Genomic DNA, 23,085 nt, shown 5'->3' with positions numbered 1-23,085 from the left:
GCAATGGCAAAGCTTTCATCAAAGTCCCGAAAGGAGGATGACCAGGAGCCTGAAAGGTAGGTGAGAAGATCGCCTGTGGAGTGTCCCTGGCGGAACCCGTACTGACAATCAGAAAGAAGATTGTGATAGGAAAGATGCTTTAAAATTTTTCTATTAAGGATAGACTCGAAAACTTTTGAGATACAGGATGTTAAAGCTATTGGACGATAGTTAGTGGGTTGGGAATGGTCACCCTTCTTTGGGGCTGACTGAATGAGAGCAAACTTCCAGCAAGAAGGTAAGGTACAAGTTGATAGACAAAGACGAAAGAGTTTGCCTAGGCAGGGTGTAAGCACAGTTCTTGAGAACAACAGGAGGAACTCCATCAGGCCCATATGCCTTAACAGTATTGAGGCCTGTGATGGCAGAAAATAAATCAGCCGAAGAAATTTTAATGTTAGTCATGAGGAAGTCAGAGGGGGGAAGTAATGGAGGAACAGCACTGGAATCGTCTAAGGTGGAATTGGAGGAGAAAGTCTGAGCGAAGAGATCTGCTTTATCAGTAGAAGAAATAGCTACAGAGCCATCAGAGTAGAAAAGAGGAGGGAAGGATGATGAGGTAAAGTTGTTAGAGAGGTTTTTGGCAAGGTGCCAGAAGGAGCTTGAAGAATTTGAGTTAGAGAGTTGAGAGCATTTTGTACGGATGATATTATTTTTAGTAGAGTGAAGAAAAGACTTAGCACAATTCCAGGCAGAAACGTATAAGAGATGTGATTCAGGGGTGGGTTGGCTCCAATACCTTTTATTGGCCCTCTCCTTGTTGCGGACAGCATTAGAACAAGCGTGATTAAACCAAGGCTTTCTTGCATTAGTCAGAGGATATGAGAAAAGAATGTATGCTTCCATGTCCGAGAGAATAACCTCCGCAATGCGCAAGGCACACCCAGATGGCTCCCGGCCATGGAAGCAATAATCATTCCAGGGAAAATCAAAGAAGTACTGCCTGAGGGCCTCCCAACCTGCAGCTCCAAAGTGCCACAGTCGACGTTTCTTTGGAGGGTCAGCAGGCCGTACTGGAGCGATAGGACAGGTTAAGGTGATAAGGTTGTGATCTGAGGAGCCCAACGGAGAGAAAAGGGTAACAGTGTAAGCAGAAGGATTAGTTTTAAGGAAGAGGTCAAGTATGTTGGAGCTCTCTCCAAGGCTGTCAGGAATACAGGTAGGGTGCTGCACAAGCTGCTCCATGTTATTAAGGATAGAAAAGGTGTAGGCTTGTTCACCAGGTGGATCAGTGAAAGGAGAGGAGAGCCAAAGGTGGTGGTGAACATTGAAATCTCCAAGAATGGAGATTTCAGAGAATGGGGAAATGGATAGAATGTGTTCCATTGTAGAAGTAAGATAGTCAAAGAATTTTTGATAGTCAGTAGAATTAGGAGATAAGTAAACAGCACAGATATATTTAGTCAGAGAATGATAGGAAAGCTGAACCCAGAGTGTAGAGAATTCAGAAGAATCGAGTTCAGGAACACGAGAGCAAGATAAGTTGTTGCGTTTATATACACAACAGCCACCTTTGGCTTTGAAATGAGTATAGAGAAAGTAGGAGGATACAGAAAATGGTCTGCTGTCAGTTGCCTCAGACAGCTGAGTCTCAGTTAGAAAAAGAAGGTAAGGTTTAGAGAAGGAGAGGTGGTGCTCAACAGAGCAAAAGTTAGAGGAAAGGGCATGAATGTTGCAGAAATGCAGAAGAGAGTCAGACAATGGTTCCAGGCATCTTGAGTCATCACCAGGAGAGGGGCAGAAGGTTGGGGTTTATTGCTTATATAATACCACAAAGGGATGAGTGAGGCTGGTCACTCTCATCTTAAGTGTCCGGACCAACTTGCCTAGCCCCAGGCTCTTACACTCCTCATGGGGCAACACAGGATTAGATGTAGATGTATAAGAAGCAAAAATAAGTTTACTAATGGGTTGTTTGGAAAATGAATGATTAAGGAAGAGGTACTAGGGAGTCTAGCCAACAAGAATACAGGCTGTATGGTGGACTTTCTGAACTTAATATTGATGCTTAATGGTATGACACAGCACCGTGTTTTAGATATCTGGTGTTTCTCTGAAGATAGGAGAAAAACAATACCAACCTCATGTTGGCTGTGTCATAAAAGTCAACTGAAAAGGGCAGGTCTGACAGCCATCCCCTGTTGTATTCGTTTCGTTTCGTTTCGTTTTTAAAGGCTCCAACATGCTTGCATGTGTCGGCCTTGGTCACCTAATGGCGGCTCTCCATGCTGCACGATCCATTGCAGCCTCCCTGTTCAGTCCCTCAACCCTAAGGTCACACTTAATGACCTCATCCCATGTCTTTCTCGGTCTACCCCTCATAACCCCACCCCCAATATTAACACTTCTCACCCTTCTCACCCAATTATCACCCCCCATCCTCTCCACATGTCCAAACCACCTCAATCTACCTCTCCTCATCACAGCACCAATACACTCCAGTCCCATCCTACCTCTCAACTCTTCCATTGTAAACCCAGCCCCTCCAGGCCTTGGACGCAGGGACGCACTGCACATCCACCTAATCATTGTCATTTCTGTACGTCTGAGCCGGCGAATATCTTCCTCCTTCACTGCCCAGGTCTCACTGCCATACAGCATTACACTCCTAACACATGCTGCATACAAAGACCCCTTAGCACGTAGGGAGAGCCCTCTCAATGTCAAGAGAGGCAAGAGCTCCCTGAACTTCTTCCAACCACTTCTCATCCTAGCCACAGAGCTAGCTCCAGCCCCACCTCTAGCACACAATATGTCTCCCAAATAACAAAACTCTTCCACACACTCAAGAGATTCACCAGCAAATTCAATCCTTTCACGTCTGCAATCTCCACCTGCTCACCCCGGCACGCCGTACACATAAAATCAGCATTATCTCGCAGTCTACCTCTGATACAACTACATCTCTTATGCACCCATTTATCACACACACTGCACAAGATGGAATTACTTCCCACGCCCTTGTGGCAAACTGCACATGGCCACTCTCCCTCGTCTTTGACAGTACCACCACCAACCCTAGATATCATCACTTTTGTTTTATCTGCATTTACCCTTAAACCCTTTTGCCCCATACCATCTCTCCACTTCCTAAACCTTTCCTCCGCCTCCCTTTCATTCTCTGCAATCAACACCAAATCATCAGCACACAACAACTCCCACGGGAGTCTGTTTCTAAAGTCACGTGAAAGGGCTTCAAGTACCATGATAAACAACATGGGACTCAAGACTGACCCCTGATGCACACCAACATTCACGGAAAACTCATCACTCAAATCTCCATTCACTCTCACCTGGGTGTGAGCACCCACATACATGGCCATAACCACCCTAACCAGCCACTCCTCCAAGCCAAGCTTTCTCATTGCCCACTTCACCACCTCTCTAGGGACTTTGTCAGAGGCCTTTTCCAAATCAACAAAAACAAAATAAAGATCCCTTCTCCTACCAATATATTTTTCCTGAAGCTGTCGAACAATGAATATGGCATCAGTGGTCCCCTTACCTGGCATGAACCTGAACTGCATCTCATCAGTATTCGCTCTTTCTCTAATCATACCTTCTAAAACTCTCTCCATTACCTTCATTATCTGATCTAAAAGCTTTATACCTCTATAATTTCCTCTTTCCAGGGCATCACCCTTCCCTTTATACACATTTACAATTACACTCTTCAGCCAATCATCTGGGACAACAAACTCATAAATAATCCTATTTATCAGGTCAGTGACTAAACTCACCCCTATATCGCCTGAGGCCTTCAACATTTCGGCAGTCAACCCAGACACACCTGCTGCCTTCCCCACCCTCATCCTGCCTATTGCCTCACTCCCAGTAGCAGTATCAATCAAAGTGACACAACTTTTTTTTGTTCTTCAAATGTGCTCACACCTTTTGAGACACAAGAGTGAAGGAGAATGTACCTGGGACTTCACATATGTTCTGATTCATATACCCCCAGATACCTAAGTGTTTGCTGAAGATCTCCCCACCACATGTGTATGTGGGAATTGAATCCAGATGGTGATGATCTTGGTGATGTGTTTAAAGAATTATCCCCTCAAGAAACTCCTATCTATTGATCATTTGGCCAGACACTGTATGCTCCTGTTTTTTATCATGATTCTTACAACAGTATAACTGGTGGACCTGAATTCAGAGCAATAATGAGAAATCTGCTTAGCATTCATGGATCTGTAAAATACCAATATTCATTTAATGAAGCTGTGCAGACTTTGTGTTTTCATAGGATATTAATTGTCATTAAAAAGATGTTCTTAGCAAGAGAATGGTCATTTTAGGATTTTTCAGTAAACTTTTTTTTTTTTTTTTTTTTTTTTTTTTTTTTTTTCAAAAAAGAAAATTAGAGTGGCATTAGTGGGTGTATGGGTGCTGTTCTAAATAGCCATTTGACCTAACAGTATCATGACAGCATCCGTCATGAAAGCCCATTTTTTAAAATGCTGAATTGGAGATAAATATAGCCTTGATCTAGAACAACAGAATGTTTTCTTTCCAGTTTATAATATTTTGCTTAAGGATTCCATGATAATAAAATTTGTTAGGAATTTCCTTTTTTTTATTTTTTAGAATCCTACATTACATTTTTTGCAGTTTCTTAAGATTTAGTGTTAACTTTTTGCTAATATCAGTACAGTACTATGTTATAGGAATGGTTATATATTTATTTATTTATTTTACTTTTTATTTATTTTATTTGTGTGTGTGTGTGTGTGTGTGTGTGTGTGTGTGTGTGTATGGGCCAGGATACTTACATCATACCATCTTGATGCTCTTAAATCAGTTACACATGTGACCAACAAATGAGCAAGGCCACAGAGTCTGTCTGTCTGTCCATCTGTCTGTCTGTCTGTCTGTCTGTCCATCTGTCTGTCTGTCTGTCTCTCTCTCTCTGTCTCTCTCTCTCTCTCTCTGTCTCTCTCTCTCTCTCTTTGACCAGTTTTGTTGCATTTATATGTCCACCTCTCAACCCAGTGGACCAGCACAACCCTCTCCTCCCTTTAAACAATGACAAGACGTAGTATCTGCAATTGTAGGACATTGTAGGATCTTGTGGAACAAAATTTTATTTAGTTTTTGATGGTACAGCTATATACTGTGAGACATATATGAAAGAATATGATTTTATTGTTACTTCAGTTTTTATTAACCTTATGAATGGGTATTTGTGCTTACTTTGGCATATGTATTATTTTATGCACAGAGTAATACGGTACTGATGTGAGGAATATTCTACACCCATATAATGATATATGTTGTGTAAGTGACATTCATAGGGTTTTGGTACAAAATTATCAGGAAGGAGCAACTCAGTAATGCTATTGTTTATTTTGTGGGTAAATTTATATATGTTTGGGCTGTACATTTATCAAACTTTAGTGCAGTTTTGTTTTGATCTAAGTAAAAAAAAATGTTATCTAGTGTTTCTGGTTCTTTGTTACATTCTTCATAAAAACAATGCATGAGAGTGTGAGGACTGTATGTATACATTTTTATGATGTTACACTTACATTATGGCAATATGCATACCACTTTGGACACTTCTATATACATATATGCATGCATTTTCTGTGCTGTACCATATTTGTATAGTGAATATATTACACTTATACATTTCAGTAACTCAGGTCATAACCCTTATAACCAGTATTATACAAGTAAATGCACATACTCGTTGTTTGTTAATTAGTTTAGCAGAAATAACTGTGTTGTAGGATGTAGCTAAGAGCACATTTACAAGTAACATCTCGTACAGAACTGTGCTGTATTTGTGATTTGAATATTGGTATTGTTTAACCAAAAACTAACACTACCTTATGAGCACCGGTGAAAAATAATCTACTGTACCTACATGGAAACATATCCCAAGATGAAACATAAGAGAAGGATCCACAAACGCTACATGGGAAAACAATGTGAACAAGGCCTTTCCTCTTTCCTCTCCACCAGGCACAGGCGGGAGCTGGAGAAGAAGAACCTACTACTGGAGGAGGCTCAGACACAGACCTCTTCCCCTGGGGGTTCCTCCATCAAGTCTGGGTTCAAGAAGGTCTCCAATCTGCTGCAGGTGGTGCCCATGCCCATGAGTGTACCCCGTCGCAGGTCCGTCACTGTCCTCCAGGTGAGTTGCCATTTTTGCCCCATACTCATTGATTGTTTCACCAGTACTTTTTACTTAACCCCTTCACCGCAAGATCTCTCTCTCAGGCTAGTTGAAATTGTTTGGCAGTAGCAACAGTAAATGTTAAATATAGCCTTGTCATATTGGAGTGAATGGACTGGAATCCCACCACTTCACAGTCATGGGTCTCGTGTAAGTTGCCTGTAAGTGTGTGTTATAGGGAATTTGAACTGCCTATGCAGCTGAGAATCACAATGCTCCAGAAGGGATGTGTTTCGCAGTTCTTCATTGGCTGGCAATGACGTAATCACAAACACTGCCAGATGATCAATATTATTTGTGTATAAGCATTTTACTCATGTTCGTGAGGAAAAAATACTCAACTGTTTATCAAAAACATGAAGAATATCTTTAATTTGCTCGTCTTATGCACATAGTAACGTTGTGAATGTTTTATAATAGAAATAAACAAGGAGTAGAGTACTTGTCCTGACAAACTGGCAACTCTCCAAGATGAGTTTGAAATATAAATTGAGCTGTCCATTCTTTGTCGCAAAAATTTGATTTTGTTCATATGGTAATGTTACTGTAAACTACAAGGATTAATTTAACACTGCACTACTTCAAGGTAAGTGAGAAGTTATGCCTTGTTCAAAGTTGTGTGCGCAACAGTGAAACACAAAATGTAAGTTGGCATACTAAAAGCAAAGTTAATTGGCAGGATCTTCTTACTAAGAGGAACAAACATAATCTGCGTCCTTAATATATCTTACAAGAAGCAAAGCTATAGGGGACAGCAGAGATTGTAATAACTGGATGCCAGAAACAGACAAAACGGACAGTGCTGGTGGGAAACTCCATGCTGAGCCGTACGTGGTGTGTGGCTCACAGCACTGCAAGTGAATACTTTTGCTGTACCAACAAACTTTTTGCAAATAGAGGTGAAGGGTGAGGGCAGTGCAGCCAATAGAAAAATGTGAGAGAGAGAGCTTTTGGAGCGAAACAGTCAAAGCTTATGAATAGGTGAAGCCACAATAAACATGAAGCAGCTTACGAATAAGTGAAAAAACAATAAACAAGAAGCATTTATAAAGAGCATGAGGAAGAGAGCGTTCAGGAGTCGTGCATGGAAATTCTGTTTTCCTGCACTGGCCGTGTGAGTTGCCATCGACATTATTATGTAAGTATATGTTGGGTCACAGTAAGTATGCAGTTTATTTATATCATGAGACATTCACGAAGTTAAGTGCATCAGATGAACAGAGTAAAGGCATTCTTCATGTTTTGAAAATCAGTTGAGTATTTTTTCCCCAGGAACACAAGTAAAATGTTCGAACGCAAATATTATCGATCATCTGGCAGTGTTTGTGATTACGTCATTGCTAGCCAAATAGGAGCCACGAAACACTTCCCTCCTGGAGCATTGTGATTCACAGCTGCGTAGATGGTTCAAATTCCCTATAGTAATAAGAATGAGCCTGCTAGATACATGCCAGTGGCAGTAGCAGAGTGAGGCATTACTGGATGACAAAGGCAATGCATGAGTTACAATGAAAGAGGTTTGTTCAGGAGTTTGTGTCCATACTGTGAGAGGAATAGAATGACTATTGATCATATTTTGAGATGTATTTGATGTTTTTTTGTGGATATATGGCCTTCATCCATGGCCTTGATATCCTAGAAACTGAAGTCTCCATCCCCTATCTAGGGCATCCATCAGGAAAACAGTTCTCTAAGTTGAGAAACCCAGGGTTCTGAAGAATTTGATCTGAAAAGATTGTCACCAATTGCACAGGCACTTGTGGCATGGGCAGCCTTATAATAAACCCAAGACTGAAAAATTGGGGATCTCTTCTAATGCCTTTATTTGGCAATAGAAACAGGTCTTAATATTAGGATAGGCCATGCAGCTTTTTTTTTTTTTTTTTTTTTTCCCAGTAGCTAATAAACTCTCAATTATCCATTGTCACAATATCTGACCCAATGTAATATCCAGCACTGCTGGCTCAGCTCTATTAAAGCAATATCCGGTGAAATTATAAAATATCCGTCACCGAAACAGGACGTGGCGGTCTGGCGTTAGGGTGTATTAACTGCCTCATATTCAGTAGCCAACCAGCACTGTACAGTATTTCTGTACAATATCAGTATTTTATTATATTTTATGCTTAGTATTCATTTTTTACTCATGGGAAAGTTTTTAGGATAAAGGGTCAAGATGGATAGTAAACGGTATCCGGCCCAACGTTGACTGCTGAGCTGTTGGTGGAATACTATGCAATATCCGGTGTTCCACATTATTCGACTCACTTCTTCTTCATTTCTGCAACATTCATGGCCTTTTCTCTAACTTTCGCTCTGTTAAGCACCACCTCTCCTCCTCTAAACCTAACCTGCTCTTCCTTACTGAGACTCAGCTGTCTGAGGCAACTGTCATGTTATCTATGTAAGTGGGGTTGGTGGAGGATTAGTGCCCCTCCCTGTAAAACAATTACCGTATTTCGCGGCATGTAAGACACAGCATTGTGAAAGACGCACCCTAATTCTGGCAGGGCAGTTCTGTGAAAAAAAAGTTTGCCCCAACCAAGACTGCAGTAAGGTTTCTTGATAAGAGCCATTACCACACAGATACACACTCACCTTTCAGAATCTATTCATTACTGATCATCAGCCTTTGGTTTCTTTTTTTATATACAAAGAATGGTACAGGAAAACAATGCCCCTTCTTGACAAAACGTGACTGATATGAGCCACTATCACTTAGATACAACACTCACCTTTCAGAATCTATTCAGTACTGCTCATCATCCTTTAGTTTCTTCTTTTATGTACAAAGAATGATACAGGAAAAGAGAAAACAAAACACCATCTTAACAAAACTTGACTTCAAACCACGAGGCCATCCCAACTTTGTTGATAAAAATGTATCAGTAAACTGATCTAAACAGTTTTTAATATTTTATGAATTTAAAACCACAAATGAAGTCAATAAACTCTATTCTTTCATTCACTGACGAAAACATATAATACAATGAATGTTCACATCAGTTCATTTATCCTAAAAGAACCCCGTCATATTCCACACATGGTACGGAATTTCCTCACATTGCCTTGACTCAAGCACAATATCAGACGACTACCATCATTAATCATGCACTCTAACTAACCTGTAATTACCTCCACAAATAATATAAAAAGGTAGCACTTGTAAATACACAAATTACAATGTTTTACAACCAAAGTTCAATATAGCAAGGCTGCTTGGGAACAGGATAGACAGCTGTTTTTACTCTCTTCTCTCAGTATCACTCCTTCACTGTCAGCTATGTTTGCCTTGCAGCATCAACAATTAAAAATGTATGCTTCACTGATCATAATTTACTATAAACATTCATTTCAAAACATACTATGGTGAAAACATCCATTGTTACACCTTAGTAACACTGCTGCCTCCCAGTCGCTAGACAGCAGTCTCTACCCCTTCCTCTCAGTATCACTTCCTCACTGTCAGCGATGTTTCCCTTGCAGCATCAACAGTTAAAAATACGTTCTTCACTGATCACAATTTACTAAAAACAGACATTCATCTCAAAACATGTCGAGAATGGTGAAACTATCTCTTAGCAACACTGCTGCATCCCAAGCGCTAGACAACTGGCTCAACCCTCTTCTCCCAGTATCACTCCCTTAAGGCCGGTTCACACGAGCAAAATCGCGGCAGTTTTTTGCCGGAATTTGCTTCCCGGTAGAAATTCCGGCAACTTTTTTCGCCGGTATGGAGAGACCGACATGTCGGTCTTTTTTCGCCGGAATCGGGGGAAAGTTGCCGGGCCGATTAAAATGGAAGTACCGAACAAGGCAAAGCTCTGGGAACGAAGACGAATTCGACATTTTTGTGTGTTGACAGTACCACCATTTCGACTTCATCACTTGTGGCCAACACAAGTTTATCCATCATGCCTGCCGTTCTCCAGCAATCACAGTTTCCCTCATCTGCGTATTTTGTTTTTCAATGAAGGGTGTCACAAGCCCCAGCAAGTGGTGGTACTGGGTCTTGTTAAGACGGGTCCACTCATTTAAAGTTTGGGGATCCTCCAAGCTGAGCTCCCTCACCAGCCTGTAATACACACTCTCTTCTTTTCTCCTAGACAGCCACGGACGAGTCCAGATGCGTGACAGCTCATCTTGAAGTAGAGAAAGTGCAAGTGCAAGGGCTGCACACCTGGTACTAGTACGGCGGTCCATCTTTGTTTGTAAACACTGTCGCCGCGTTCCTGCCACTCAGTCCCCGTACGTGTGAACCACAGAGTTATACATATAGAGCGCGCGTCCCTGTGTTGTGGTATGGGCGATAAGTGAAGCCAGCGGGCCCGGCGCGGCGGCCATCTTAGGATGCCCACTCTACCGAGTCCCGACCTTCCCGTACAGTTCATCATAATTCACAAATACTAACCTTTCCCGAGTGTTTTTTGCATTATATCCTGATGTAAATAGATAGAGCAGTTATCAATATAATTACTTTAGCTATTTTAAGCCTTTTCTCCATTACTATTGCGCTCTGAATGAAGTGAGAAGAAAAGTTATTCCCGGTCCCCTTACCTTGTCTCTACGCACCATTTTACTTTGGATACACAAAAATCAACGATTAGAAGCGAACATATACCAATTTATTAATAGCATTACATTAATTGAGTGGATGGTGAGTGCCCTCACTTACTGGTTCTTAAATAATACTAACTTAGTGTTTTCCTAACATAACAGCCTCTTACTTTAGCAGTGGTTGCTTTTGCAAGATGATGCAAACGTATCTTGCAATATGCAAGCACCACTGCTTTAATAAGAGAAAAAATGTGATTATTATCAGGTGAACATTCAAACATATGGGAGTTATGTGTTTTAAATGCAGTGCTACCAGTCTCTTTCAATACAGAATATGCAACTAGAGGAAATTTTGGGAATGTTACGTAGCTCTTTGTCATGACTTTTCAACATTTTCTGAAATATTTTCTCTGTGGATCTGCAGACAGACACAGCACTCATAGAGGGCTTTATCAAGCCGCCTTTGTCCTTAACCAGTATCAATGCACAACTTTTATCATTGTTCTTAATTTCTCTTGCTGTAAGTGCAGACAAGCAGTCTGGACATGAAATATTTCTCTTTACCATTTTAACTGCATATCCGGCAATGTAACCTACTGCAGCTTCCTTATAATCTGACACATCTGTAAAGTTGGGACAGTCTACATAATCATGATCTTCTTGGGCAGGACTACGAGGAATGATATCATATCTTCTTGCCATCATAATATCTTCAGTTTTATCCTCTAAAGCTTTCTTCATGACACTGCTAGATGTTGCAGATGTGAGCACTTCAGTGAGGTCTTGTGCAGAGACATTCCCGTTTGACGTTTTTATTTCATGCCTCAGAAGGAGTCTCTTTTATGCTGCCATGAGGTTTAACGCAGAAGGGTTATTTCGAAAGCCACCAGATGCTCGAATTGCACAGAAAAAGAGTTCTAAGTGATCCTGTGACAGCTTATAAGTTAGAAAGTACTGGAGTGGCTTATTTACACCTACAAACTGTTTATAAAGTGCCTGAACACTCTTAATGGCAGCCAAAAAACCAATGAAAGGTGTCTTTCTAGAAGTTTTGTACATGAGGATGTCATCAGAATTAGTGATAGTCATTAGATAAGCAAATGCTTGATCTAAGAATGACATTGAAACTACTTCTGTCTCAGGTTGAAGTGCTGCTTTCATTCCTCTAGCAAATTTGTTTCTCGAGTTCAGTACATCAAAAAGTTTATCAGCCATTTGCAGAAATTTAACTGTACCCTGACAATCCTTAAACTGTGGGAGATGTAATGAATCCCGACAGAAGATTAATGCATCAGCTACACTAGAACTCAGTGTTTGCGCAGCAAGTTTTACTTTCATGTTTTGAGTGTGCCATGAAAGATGGATATCCCTGAGTTTATTTCCTAAATGAAGGGCCTCCTCTTCTTGAAGTTGATGCAGTGCTTGAATATATTTCCATTCTATTTTATTTCCTGATCCATCTTTCATGCACCCACAAACAGCAAAAGTGTTGCGCAAAAGCTTGAGCATATGACAAACGTCAAGCAGCACATAAACTCTTTCTTGAGGTAATGAAGGATGTGGAAAACTTGGGTCTAAATTCTCTGGGTTCATGGAGGCTCCTAGTTCTTTTAACATGGTCATGTGACTGGATGGCCCATCACATGTCAAAGAAATAACCTTGACCCCTACATCTGCTAGCATGTGAATACATTGACGAATGAGGTTTGCTCGCTCAGATCCAGCCAGCCCGTGAATTAAAATGTAGCCAACAGGGAGTTTCTATGAACCATTTACACATACAACCATGAAAACAAGTGCTTCAGTAGCCACAGGAGAGGAATCATCCGTGATGCCAGAAGCGAGAACATCTTACCTGTTTTGAATTGAGCGTGAGACTGGGCATCCCAATATGGCCGCTGAGCCACTTCCGGTTGCGTCACTTTCAAACCAGGGTGGCGCACTCTATATGTATAACTCTGTGGTGTGAACACCTTTCCGGTAGAATTGCCGAAAATCGGCATTTTTCCCCCGCAAATCGGCGAGAAAAAAGGCCGCGATTTAGCTTGTGTGAACCGGCCTTTACTGTCAGCTGTTTTCCTTGCAGCATCAACAATTAAAAATGCATATTTCTCTTACCAGAATTTGCTAAAAACAGACATCCATCTCAAAACATTCGAGTACTGTGAAAACATCCATTTTTGGTCTTAACACTGCTGCCTCCTAGTCGCTATGGTACACACGCACACATGTACACACCAAATGCAACATTCGCTCACCTCTGAAACATTTACATCAGTCCGTTTTGGAGTACCCAGTGGCTTTATTATATGCCAAAAACATCAAAATGTATTTGGTTGTTCAATATAAATATCATCACTTAAGGACATGAAACATCTCAAACAATTTATTCATCCAAACATCGTCAGTGCAAGACTAAAGGTGTACAGCACCATTGATCCTAAATTTTCCATGGTTGCATCTGTCATGATCACCTAAAACCTATATTCACTTCATATTACTGACATGGTGAAAATTTCACTCGTCTTCAAATCCTGAGAATTCATCACTACTTCCCCCGAGTCCTGAAGCATCACTGGAAGTCATCACCTCAGTCATCATCACTGTTTCACTGTCACTTTCATACAGTAAATGGTCCTCAGTACCATCCATTGAATTGCTTATACCACACTTCATACGATTTTAACTTGGCAATCGTTTTAACTGAGCACAGGCGATATTCAGACTTTGGGCATTTGATACAGCCCACATTAACCTCCTCAGTACATGTTTCCTGAACTGAATAAAATCATATGGCGAGCATGAATAAACTACCCTATAAAATACATTGCTGGGCTGAAGGGATTATAATAAGCGGATTATCAGTTCCCTAGCCTGACTCTTCCCACTTCTACTTCCTTAACTACACCCACACCAAACTCTCACCTACACCTTAGGATTCTGGTCGTTTCGGCCGTAACGTCCAAAATGGCAAACGATTTTACAACCTAACCTAACAAATTTGGACGTTACGGCCTAAATGATCCCCATTGCCGATCATGAGAGCTTTGCTTAGGCAGCAGAGATGCAGAGAGTGAACGTTGTCAATCATTCTGATCGCTTCGTCTGCTAAGAATACAGCAGAAATGGCGGACGCTGATATGAATGCCCGTCAGGCACTGATATTTCAGATATTGCATCAGTTATGCTACTCAGTGAATTTTATCCTATTTTCATAACAAAATACTGTAATTGGGTGTGCCCTGAGTTGCATAGACATTGCTAAAGTACTTCACTTAGCTGAAAAAGTGAAGCTGTAACTTCGTTAGCTTGCTAGAGTAGGGTGTACGCTAGACACTAAACTGCTAAGTTGCTAAACCGCTAAATCCCTTGACGGTATTGGCCAGTTGAGCTGAAAACAATCCCGTGAATGCTTTGTGTTCTTGAACTTGCATGTTTTAATGTCTGCTGCATATATACACTCACAAAATATCACAAAAGTAACTGACCTAATTAGGGTTACTGAATTTCCATACGTGACGAAAGTCTGTTTTGATGACTTGGCAGTTTCACTAGCCAGCATCTCTCCAGCATGATTGCTTTGCTAGTTAGTGAATGGATGGCAAGCAAAGTGGTTATGATTGCCTTTCAGAAGGTTAGCAGACAGTTCACCAGTGAGCACGTTAGCTTGCTAGAGTAGGGTGTACGCTAGACACTAAACTGCTAAGTTGCTAAACCGCTAAACCACTTGACGGTATTGGCCAGTTGAGCTGAAAACAAACCGTGAATGCTTTGTGTTTTTGAACTTGCGTGTTTTAATATCTGCTGCATATATACACTCACAAAATGTCACGAAAGTAACTGACCTAATTAGGGTTACTGTATTTCCATACGTGACGAAAGTCTGTTTTGATGACTTGGCAGTTTCACTAGCCAGCATCTCTCCAGTATGATTGCTTTCTCGTTAGTGAATGGATGGCAAGCAAAGTGGTCATGATTGCCTTTCAGAAGGTTAGCAGACAGTTCACCAATGATCATGTACGTTAGCTTGCTGGAATAGTGCGGATGCTAAACTGTTAAATTGCTAAACCGCTAAATATCTTCACGATGTTAGCCAGTTGAGCTGTAAACAAACCCGCGAAAGTTTTATGTGTTTCTGATCTCGGGTGTTTCTTAAATCTGCTGCATATACACACTAGTGTATATTATTTTTAAAAATAATATCAAGTCTGCATACTGTAGAAAATACCTGTGGTTGCTAAGCATTGAGATGATCATCTTTATAAGAGTTTCTTCTCAGTGAAGCCTAACTAACCTGCCTTAGTCTAACGTGCAGGACGCATGGGGATATTTTAAGGTAACTTTGAGACAAAAAAGTGCGTCTTATATGCCGCGAAATACGGTAACTCTAAGCCCTTGGCCACCCTGTTTGGGATACATGGCGTCTGGCAAAGAATGAAAAAAAGAATGTTATCTATGTATTTGTCAGTGGTATGTATTTGTCAATGTTATGTTACTCTATCTGTGTATTTGTCAATGGTGTGTGCGTATGTGTGTGTGTGAGGGTGTTAACCAGCTAGTTTATGCCTCTTTGATGTCAGTGGTTGGTGGGGGGGTGCAGTTAGAGGGAGGTGAGGAGGGACGGCCAGCGAGACCGAGGTGGGCAGACGGCCTCCATCCCTCAAGCTGTGTAGACTTGTGTATCAATTGTACAAGCTGGGCAGCAGTAATAAAGGAGTGTCACGACAACATCAACATTTGATTGTCCGCTACAAGCTATCTAGGCAACATGGAGGACGTTAAGAAGACCGACCTTCCTACAACAACATTAGTACCATTTGATGCTCGCCTGATTCCGGAGTATGATGGCTCTATGGACATTGTGGAGTGGGTCACATGGGCGGAGATGTGTCAGCTCCGTGGAGTTGCCCTCGAATCAGTTCTGCCACTACAACTGACTGGTGGGGCATTCGCTGTGTGGTCACAATTGCCAGTTGCCAGCTGCTGTTCACTGTCAGAGGTGAAGAAAGCACTGTATGCAGCATTCACCCTAGATCAATATGCAGCCTATGAAGCTTTTACTACACGTCGGCCACAGGCAAGTGAGTCAGTTGACGTCTGCCTGGCTGACCTCCGACGGCTGTCGACTTTGTTTGGGGACATGTCTGACCATGCTCTGGCATGTGTGCTCGTGACAGGACTACCAGATGATATTCGTCATGCTATTCGCGCTGGGTCAAGAGCCGAGGGACTGGATTTAAACAGTGTGTTGGCACGGGCTTGCCCGTGCTTAGTGATGAGTGTGTGGCTGCTCCTTGGTTTTCGGCACCAGTGCGAGACCAAATGCGGGTGCAACTGCCCGGGAGAGCACGTCGCTTTCGTTGTTGCTGGACCTGTGGCCAGCCAGGGCATTTTGCTGCTGCATGTACTCAGATGGGAAACGACGTTGGAGGGGTTGCATCAGTGCCAGTGTCCTCTCTTGGAAGCCAGTAAGTGGTGCTCTTCCTGTGGTGCAGCTGCTTGTTGACAGGCGGTGGTGCCAAGTTCTTGTCGACACTGGTTGCACAGACACCATAGTACATGCCCCTTGTTGCATGCAGCGGCACCTGCAGACGACCAGCATCACAACAATTAGTGGAGATTCTTTCAGGTGCATCGGGACAGGCAGTGTGACAGTGGAAACTTGATGGCCAGAGCGCCCGGGTGCGCGTGCTGGTGGTGCATGAGCACGTGAGCAGCCTTTGGATGTGGATGTTGTGCTCGGCATCACTGGCATCTCAGCACTTGGCGGTGTCGTAGTGAAGTCTCCATTAGAAGTCCAATTCTGTAGCACTGGGAGGTTGTGTGGAGCTGCGTCATCGACTCTGACACCTCTGGCAGTGGATGCGTCTGATTTCAGTGTACAATTTGATGTAAGGCATCGAACATGGACGATGTCATGGAAATGGACGAATGGAGCAGCACCTGAATGCCTGCATAATACTGTGGCGCAGTACAACATATCCCCATCCATGCGCCAGGAGTTTGACCAGGAACTGGAATCATGGATCAAGAACGGCTGGTTGGTACCCTACTACGAACAGCAACATGGGGCACCACGAGGGCTTGTGCCACTCATGGCTGTTCATCAGAAAAACGACAGTAAAGTACGGCCAGTGCTAGACTACCGCGAGCTAAACGACTAAGTAACTGCCTTTACTGCTGATAGCGATGTATGTGCTGATCAGGTGCACGAGTGGCGCCGACATGGAGGTAATGTGGCTGTTCTGGACCTACACAAGGCTTATCTGCAAGTGCATGTCGATCAGCAACTGTGGCCGTTTCAGAGAGTGATAGTACGAGGCCAGAGCTACTGTTTGACGCGCCTTGGCTTTGACCTCAATATAGCTCCGATGGTCATGAAGGCTGTCGTTAAGAACATCTTGGCTCAGGATCCAGATGTTGAACGTGCAGTGTTGCCTTACATTGACGGTCTGTTGGTGAATGAGGACCTAGTCAGTGCAGAGCAGGTTTCTGCACATTTTGCTCCATTCGGCCTGGAATGCAAGCTGATGGGGCACAACTGCTAGGGTTGCACGTGCAGTCATCAGATGGCCAGTTGAAGTGGACACGTGACAATCCAGTCGACCCACCACCGACAAGAGTGACGCGTCGTGCTGTGTTCGCATGGTGCGAACGGTTAGTCACGCGCTTGCCAGTAGGAGGGTGGCTCCGGCCAGCAGCTGTGTGGATTAAACGCCGACCAAATGCAGTGACACAGGGCTGGGATGACATCGGGGATGACGACTCCCTGCTTCAACAGATGGAGTATGTGGCAGCAGCATGGCTGGTCAGGGAAGATTGTGGCCTCTGGTGTGTGTAGGGCGACCAGGCAGTCGTGTGGACAGACGCCAGTGCTCTAGCTGCTGAAGTTGTTTTAGAGATGTCCCAAGGAAGTGTAATTGAAGACACATGCTGGCGGTGGCGGGACGACAGCTTACACATCAACATGGCGGAGCTGGACGCAGCAGTCCGTGGAGTGAACTTGGCAATCGCTTGGGGTATGAAGAACATTGAGTTACGGACAGACTCTGCCACAGTATATCGTTGGATTGATGACACACTGTGTGGTCGTGCACGACTTCGAACGAAGGCTCATGGAGAGATGTTGATTTGCTGCCAAGTCAGAATCATTCGCCAACTGGTGAGTTGGGACTGACGTTGTCTGTGAGGCTTGTCCAGTCTACAGAAAATCACACTGATGTCCTCACACGTGTCCCAGAGGAGTGGGTGCGGAATGACAGACTGGTAGCTGGTGCAGCAGCAATGGACGAGCAAAACACCGCTGAGCCTAGAACTGCTGACGTCCATGTACACGCTGGTCATCCTGGCATCTGGCGCACACTGTTTATTGCGCACCGAGAGATCTCTCGACTGGTGACATGGGTTGAGGTGCGTGCAGTTGTGAAGCGGTGTGATGTGTGCCGAGCCATTGACCCAGCTCCGGTGAAGTGGCAGCACAGGTCATTGGGTGTGACAGGGACATGGCACCGTTTGGCTATAGACATCACCCATCACAGTGGTCACGCCTATCTGACAATCATCGACTGTGGGCCATCCCAATTTTGCATATGGCAGCAGCTGCGATACCCAGATGGAGACACCGTCATTCGCAAGTTAGAGCAGGTGTTCTGTGAGCGGCGATTCGCAGTCTTTGTCATGTTGGGGCGTGTTACTACGCTTCAGGGCGGCATATGCACCAAGTGGCAATGGCATCATTGAACAAAACCACGCACAATGAAGGTGATCACTGTCAGGGAACAATGCTCCATCACTGAAGCAGTCCACCTGTATAATATCACACCCCGAGATGGAACATCAGTGGCAAAAGCCCCTGCAAATGGTGTGTACAGCTACGAGGTGCGAGACTGTGCACGACCTACCCAGGAATGGCTCATCGCGGACACAATGCCTGATGGTGACGAAGGCATGCAGTATGCATTAGGTGATGCTGTTTGGATCAGGAAGCGTGGTGATCACTGCACTTTGGTGTCACAGCCTGGTGTCATCACTAGGGTCAACTCTCCACAGGTGGTGGATGTTGATGGTATCCCGTGGCACGTGAGGGATGTGAGGCACCGCAGCAGCACCTCACTGGATCAGGGCAGCCAGCCAGATGTGCATGAGGCTGTTATTTATCCCCCACTGTACATTGATGTACATGCTCAGCATCTGCAATTGCACCAGCAAGCAGTGTCAGATGAGTCCAGCCCAACAACGACAGAACCAGAGGCAGTACTTCAACGAAGCACACACATACGGTGCCCACCGCTTTGATTTGGTTATGATCTTGCAGATCAGGGTGGGGTGTAATGTCATGTTATCTATGTATTTGTCAATGTCATGTTATCTATGTATTTGTCAGTGTCATGTTATCTATGTATTTGTCAATGGTATGTGCGTGTGTATGTGTGTGTGTGTGTGTGTGTGTGTGTGTGTGTGTGTGTGCGAGGATGTTGACCAGCTAGTTTATGCCTCTGTGATGTCAGTGGTTGGGGGGGTGCGGTTAGAGGGAGGTGAGGAGGGACGGCCAGCGAGACCGAGGCGGGCAGATGACCTCCAGCCCTCAAGCGGTGTAGACTTGTGTATCAATTGTACGAGCTGGGCAGCGGTAAATAACGAATGTCACGACAACATCAACATTTGATTGTCTGCTACAAGGTCAATATGGATAGTAAACACAGTATCCGGCCCAATGCTGACTGCTGAGCTGTTGGTGGAATGCTATGCAATATCCGGTGTTCCACATTATTCGACTCACTTCTTCTTCATTTCTGCAACATTCGTGGCCTTTTCTCTAACTTTCACTCTGTTGAGCACCACCTCTCCTCTAAACCTCACGTACTCTTCCTTACTGAGACTCAGCTGTCTGAGTCAACTGATAGCAAACCCTTTTCTGTTTCCTCCTATGTTCTCTATACTCATTTCAAAGCCAAAGGTGGTGGTTGTGTATATGTACGCAACAACTTATCTTGCTCTTGTGGTCCTGAATATGATTCTTCTGAATTCTCTGCTCTCTGGCTTCGGCTTTCCTGTCATTCTCTGACTAAATACATCTGAGCTGTTTACTTATCCCTAATTCTACTGACTATGAAAAATTCTTTGACTATCATACTCTACGATGGAACACATTCAGTCCATTTCTCCTTTCTCTGAAATCTCCATTCTAGGAGATTTCAGTGTTCACCACCACCTTTGGCTCTCCTCTCCTTTCACTGATCCACCTGGTGAACAAGCCTACATCTTTTCTATCCTTAATGACCTGGAGCAGCTTGTACAGCACCCTACCCGTATCCCTGACCACCTGGAGAGAGCTCCAACACTCTTGACCTTTTCCTCACAACTAATCCTTCTGCTTATACTGTTAATCTTTCTTCTCCATTGGGCTTCTCCGATCACAACCTTATTACCTTAACCTGTCCTGTTGCCACGGTACGGCCTGTGGACTCTCCAAAGAAACATCGACTGTGGCACTTTGGAGCTGCTGATTGGGAGGCCCTCAGGCAGTACTTCTTAGATTTTCCCTGGAATGATTATTGCTTCCATGGCCAAGAGCCATCTGAGTGTGCCTTGCACATTACAGAGGTTATTCTCTCGGGCATGGAAGCATACATTCCTTTCTCATATCCTTTGACTAATGTAAGAAAGCCTTGGTTTAATCACGCTTGTTCTAATGCTGTCCACAACAAGGAGAGGGCCTGTAAAAGGTACCAGAGCCATCTGACCCCTGAATCACATCTTTTTTATGCTTCTGCTCGGAATCATGCTAAGTCTGTTCTTCTCTCCATTGAAAATAATTTCATCCATACTAAATGCTCTCAGCTCTCCAGCTCTAATTCTTCCTGCTTCTTCTGGCACCTTGCCAAAAACCTTTCTGACAACTTTACCTCATCATCCTTCCATCCTCTTTTCTACTCTGATGGTTCTGTAGCTATTTCTTCTGCTGATAAAGCAGATCTCTTTGCTAAGACTGTTCCTCCATCACTTCCCTCTCTGACTTCCTCATGCCTGACATTAAAATCTCTTCAACTGATGTATTTTCTGCCATCACTGGTCTCAGTACTAACAAGGCATACGAGCCTGATGGGGTCCCTCCTGTTGTTGTCAAGAACTGTGCTTCTGTGCTTACACCCTGCCTAGGTAAACTCTTTCGCCTCTGTCAACTGGTACCTTCCTTCCTGCTGGAAGTTTGCTCTCATTCAGCCAGTCCCAAAGAAGGGTGACCATTCCCAACCCTTTAACTATCATCCAATTGCTTTAACATCCTTTGTCTCAAAAGTTTTCGAGTCTATTCTAAACAGAAAAATTTTAAAGCATCTTTCCTATCACAACCTTCTTTCTGATCGTCAGTATGGGTTCCGTCAGGGACGCTCCACTGGCGATCTTCTCACCTACCTTTCTGACTTCTGGTCATCCTGCTTTCGAGACTTTGACGAAAGCTTTGATATGGCACCTGACATCTTAAAGGCTTTCGATCGAGTGTGGCATAAATCTTTAATTTCCAAACTGCCCTCTTACGGTTTCTATCCTTCTATGTGTGCCTTCATCTCTGGCTTCCTTTCTGGTCATTCTATAGCTGCTGTTCTAGATGGCCATCGTTCTTCTCTTAGATCTATTAACAGTGGTGTTCCTCAGGGCTCTGTCCTATCACCAACTCTCTTCCTGTTATTCATCAATGACCTTCTAAGCTGTACATCTAACCCTATCCAATAGTATGCTGATGATTCCACCCTTCACCTTTCCATTCGGTTTCTGCAACGTCCATCTCAGGAGTTACTTCAACAAACAAGGGATGAGGCTATGGCACACCTAATAGCTGACTTGGCTTGTATCTCTGACTGGGGTAAAAATAATCTTGTTGTTTTTATTGCATCAAAGACTCAATTCTTACACCTACCAACCTGACAAAATCTTCCACAGGGGTACCCACTAATGTTTAATAATATTCAGCTCAATCCTGCATCGTCCTTGAACATGCTTGTGGTTTCATTCACTCGGGACTTATCTTGGAAAGATCATGTTACATCTCTTGTAAAATCTGCTTCCAAGAGATTAGGTGTGCTAAGCCGACTCCGTACCTTCTTTACCCCTGCACAGTTGTTGACCTTATACAGGGGTTTTATTCGCCCTGTGTAGAGTACAACTTTCATGTGTGGGGATGCTCCCCACATACAGCTCTTCTTAATAGGGTGGAATCAAAGGTTTTTTGTCTCATTAACTCTCCTTTTCTTACTGGCTCCCTTCAACCTTTGTCTCTTCACTGCACTGTTGCCTCTTTATTTCTCTTCTATCGTTACTTCAATGGTCATTGTTCCTCTGAACTGTCTGCTTGCATCCCTCCACCTCAACGATGGGTGCGTAGCACCCGTTTGGCAACAAACTCTCACCCTTTTCTGTCCAATTCTCTAATGCAAGAGTTAACCATTACTCCCAGTCATTCATTTATGCAACCAGTCAACTCTGGAACTGTGTCCCTCTGTCTGTATTTCCCACTTCCTATGATCTCCAGTCTTTTAAACGCAGTGTGTCCGGGCATCTCGAAATGAACGGATCTTGAATTTGGCCCTCTTTTGTATTGTTTTTGTTTTGTTTTTTCTTGGAAGGAACAGTTTGCGGGCTTCTGGCCTTTGGTTCCTTCTTCCTTGCATTAAAAAAAAAAAAAAAAAAAAAAAAAAAAAAATCTGCATAGGGTTTGGCTGAATTACAACAGATAATTGAGAGTGTACTGCACTTACAAGATTGTCTTGGGAAGAGTAGAGAGGTACATTTAAGTGTTTCCTAGAGGATCCTTACCTATTGGAAATGTTGAGAAGACTCATATGGTACTTGGCAGGTTATAGGTGAATCCATTCCCATTTTGCCAGACAAATTATATCCAGTCCTGTTAGGCAGCATACTGTACAGTAGTTGCTTTTTGGAGACAGTGGATGGCCATCTGATTGTTGAAATATACCTGTATGTTGTATGCTTTGGGTATTGGGTGTAAGTATCATATTTCTGTCAGTTTTGTGAAAATTCCTTGGATAATGTGGAAGTCAAAGGGGACAGCTTAAACTGATAATTTGACCTTCATACTTTGAAGACAAAGAACTCATAATACAATATCAACAGGCTGTCAGAACATGCCAGTGGGCCTATTGGAAGTCAATAGAAGTAAGCCAAAATATTTGTGAGGGTAAATCCTGACAGTGTCAGTGTTGACCATTTCGAAAGTTGTGACAGTTGTCTAATTATCCAGGGTTCTGGGGTCATGAATGAGATGACATTTGCATGAGGTAATTTTGAGT

The 23,085-nt window shown here is 43.3% G+C and overlaps 1 protein-coding gene across 1 annotated transcript in view; it reads left to right on the top strand.

Moving 5' to 3' along the window:
* Positions 1 to 23,085, top strand: part of LOC145414591 (sodium channel protein 1 brain-like) — a 1,229,691-nt gene that overhangs the window by 1,152,610 nt on the left and 53,996 nt on the right. Inside the window, exon 36 of the mRNA XM_080284113.1 lies at positions 6,010 to 6,181. Within this exon, the coding sequence (XP_080140239.1) occupies positions 6,010 to 6,181 (172 nt within the window). The remainder of the gene's footprint in view (positions 1 to 6,009; positions 6,182 to 23,085) is intronic.

This window comes from Coenobita brevimanus, chromosome 100 (genome assembly GCF_032717465.1).
Source record: "Coenobita brevimanus isolate Jiangsu-jjx chromosome 100, ASM3271746v2, whole genome shotgun sequence".
Lineage (NCBI taxonomy): Eukaryota > Metazoa > Arthropoda > Malacostraca > Decapoda > Coenobitidae > Coenobita > Coenobita brevimanus.
This window is presented reverse-complemented; position numbering and strand designations above follow the sequence as displayed.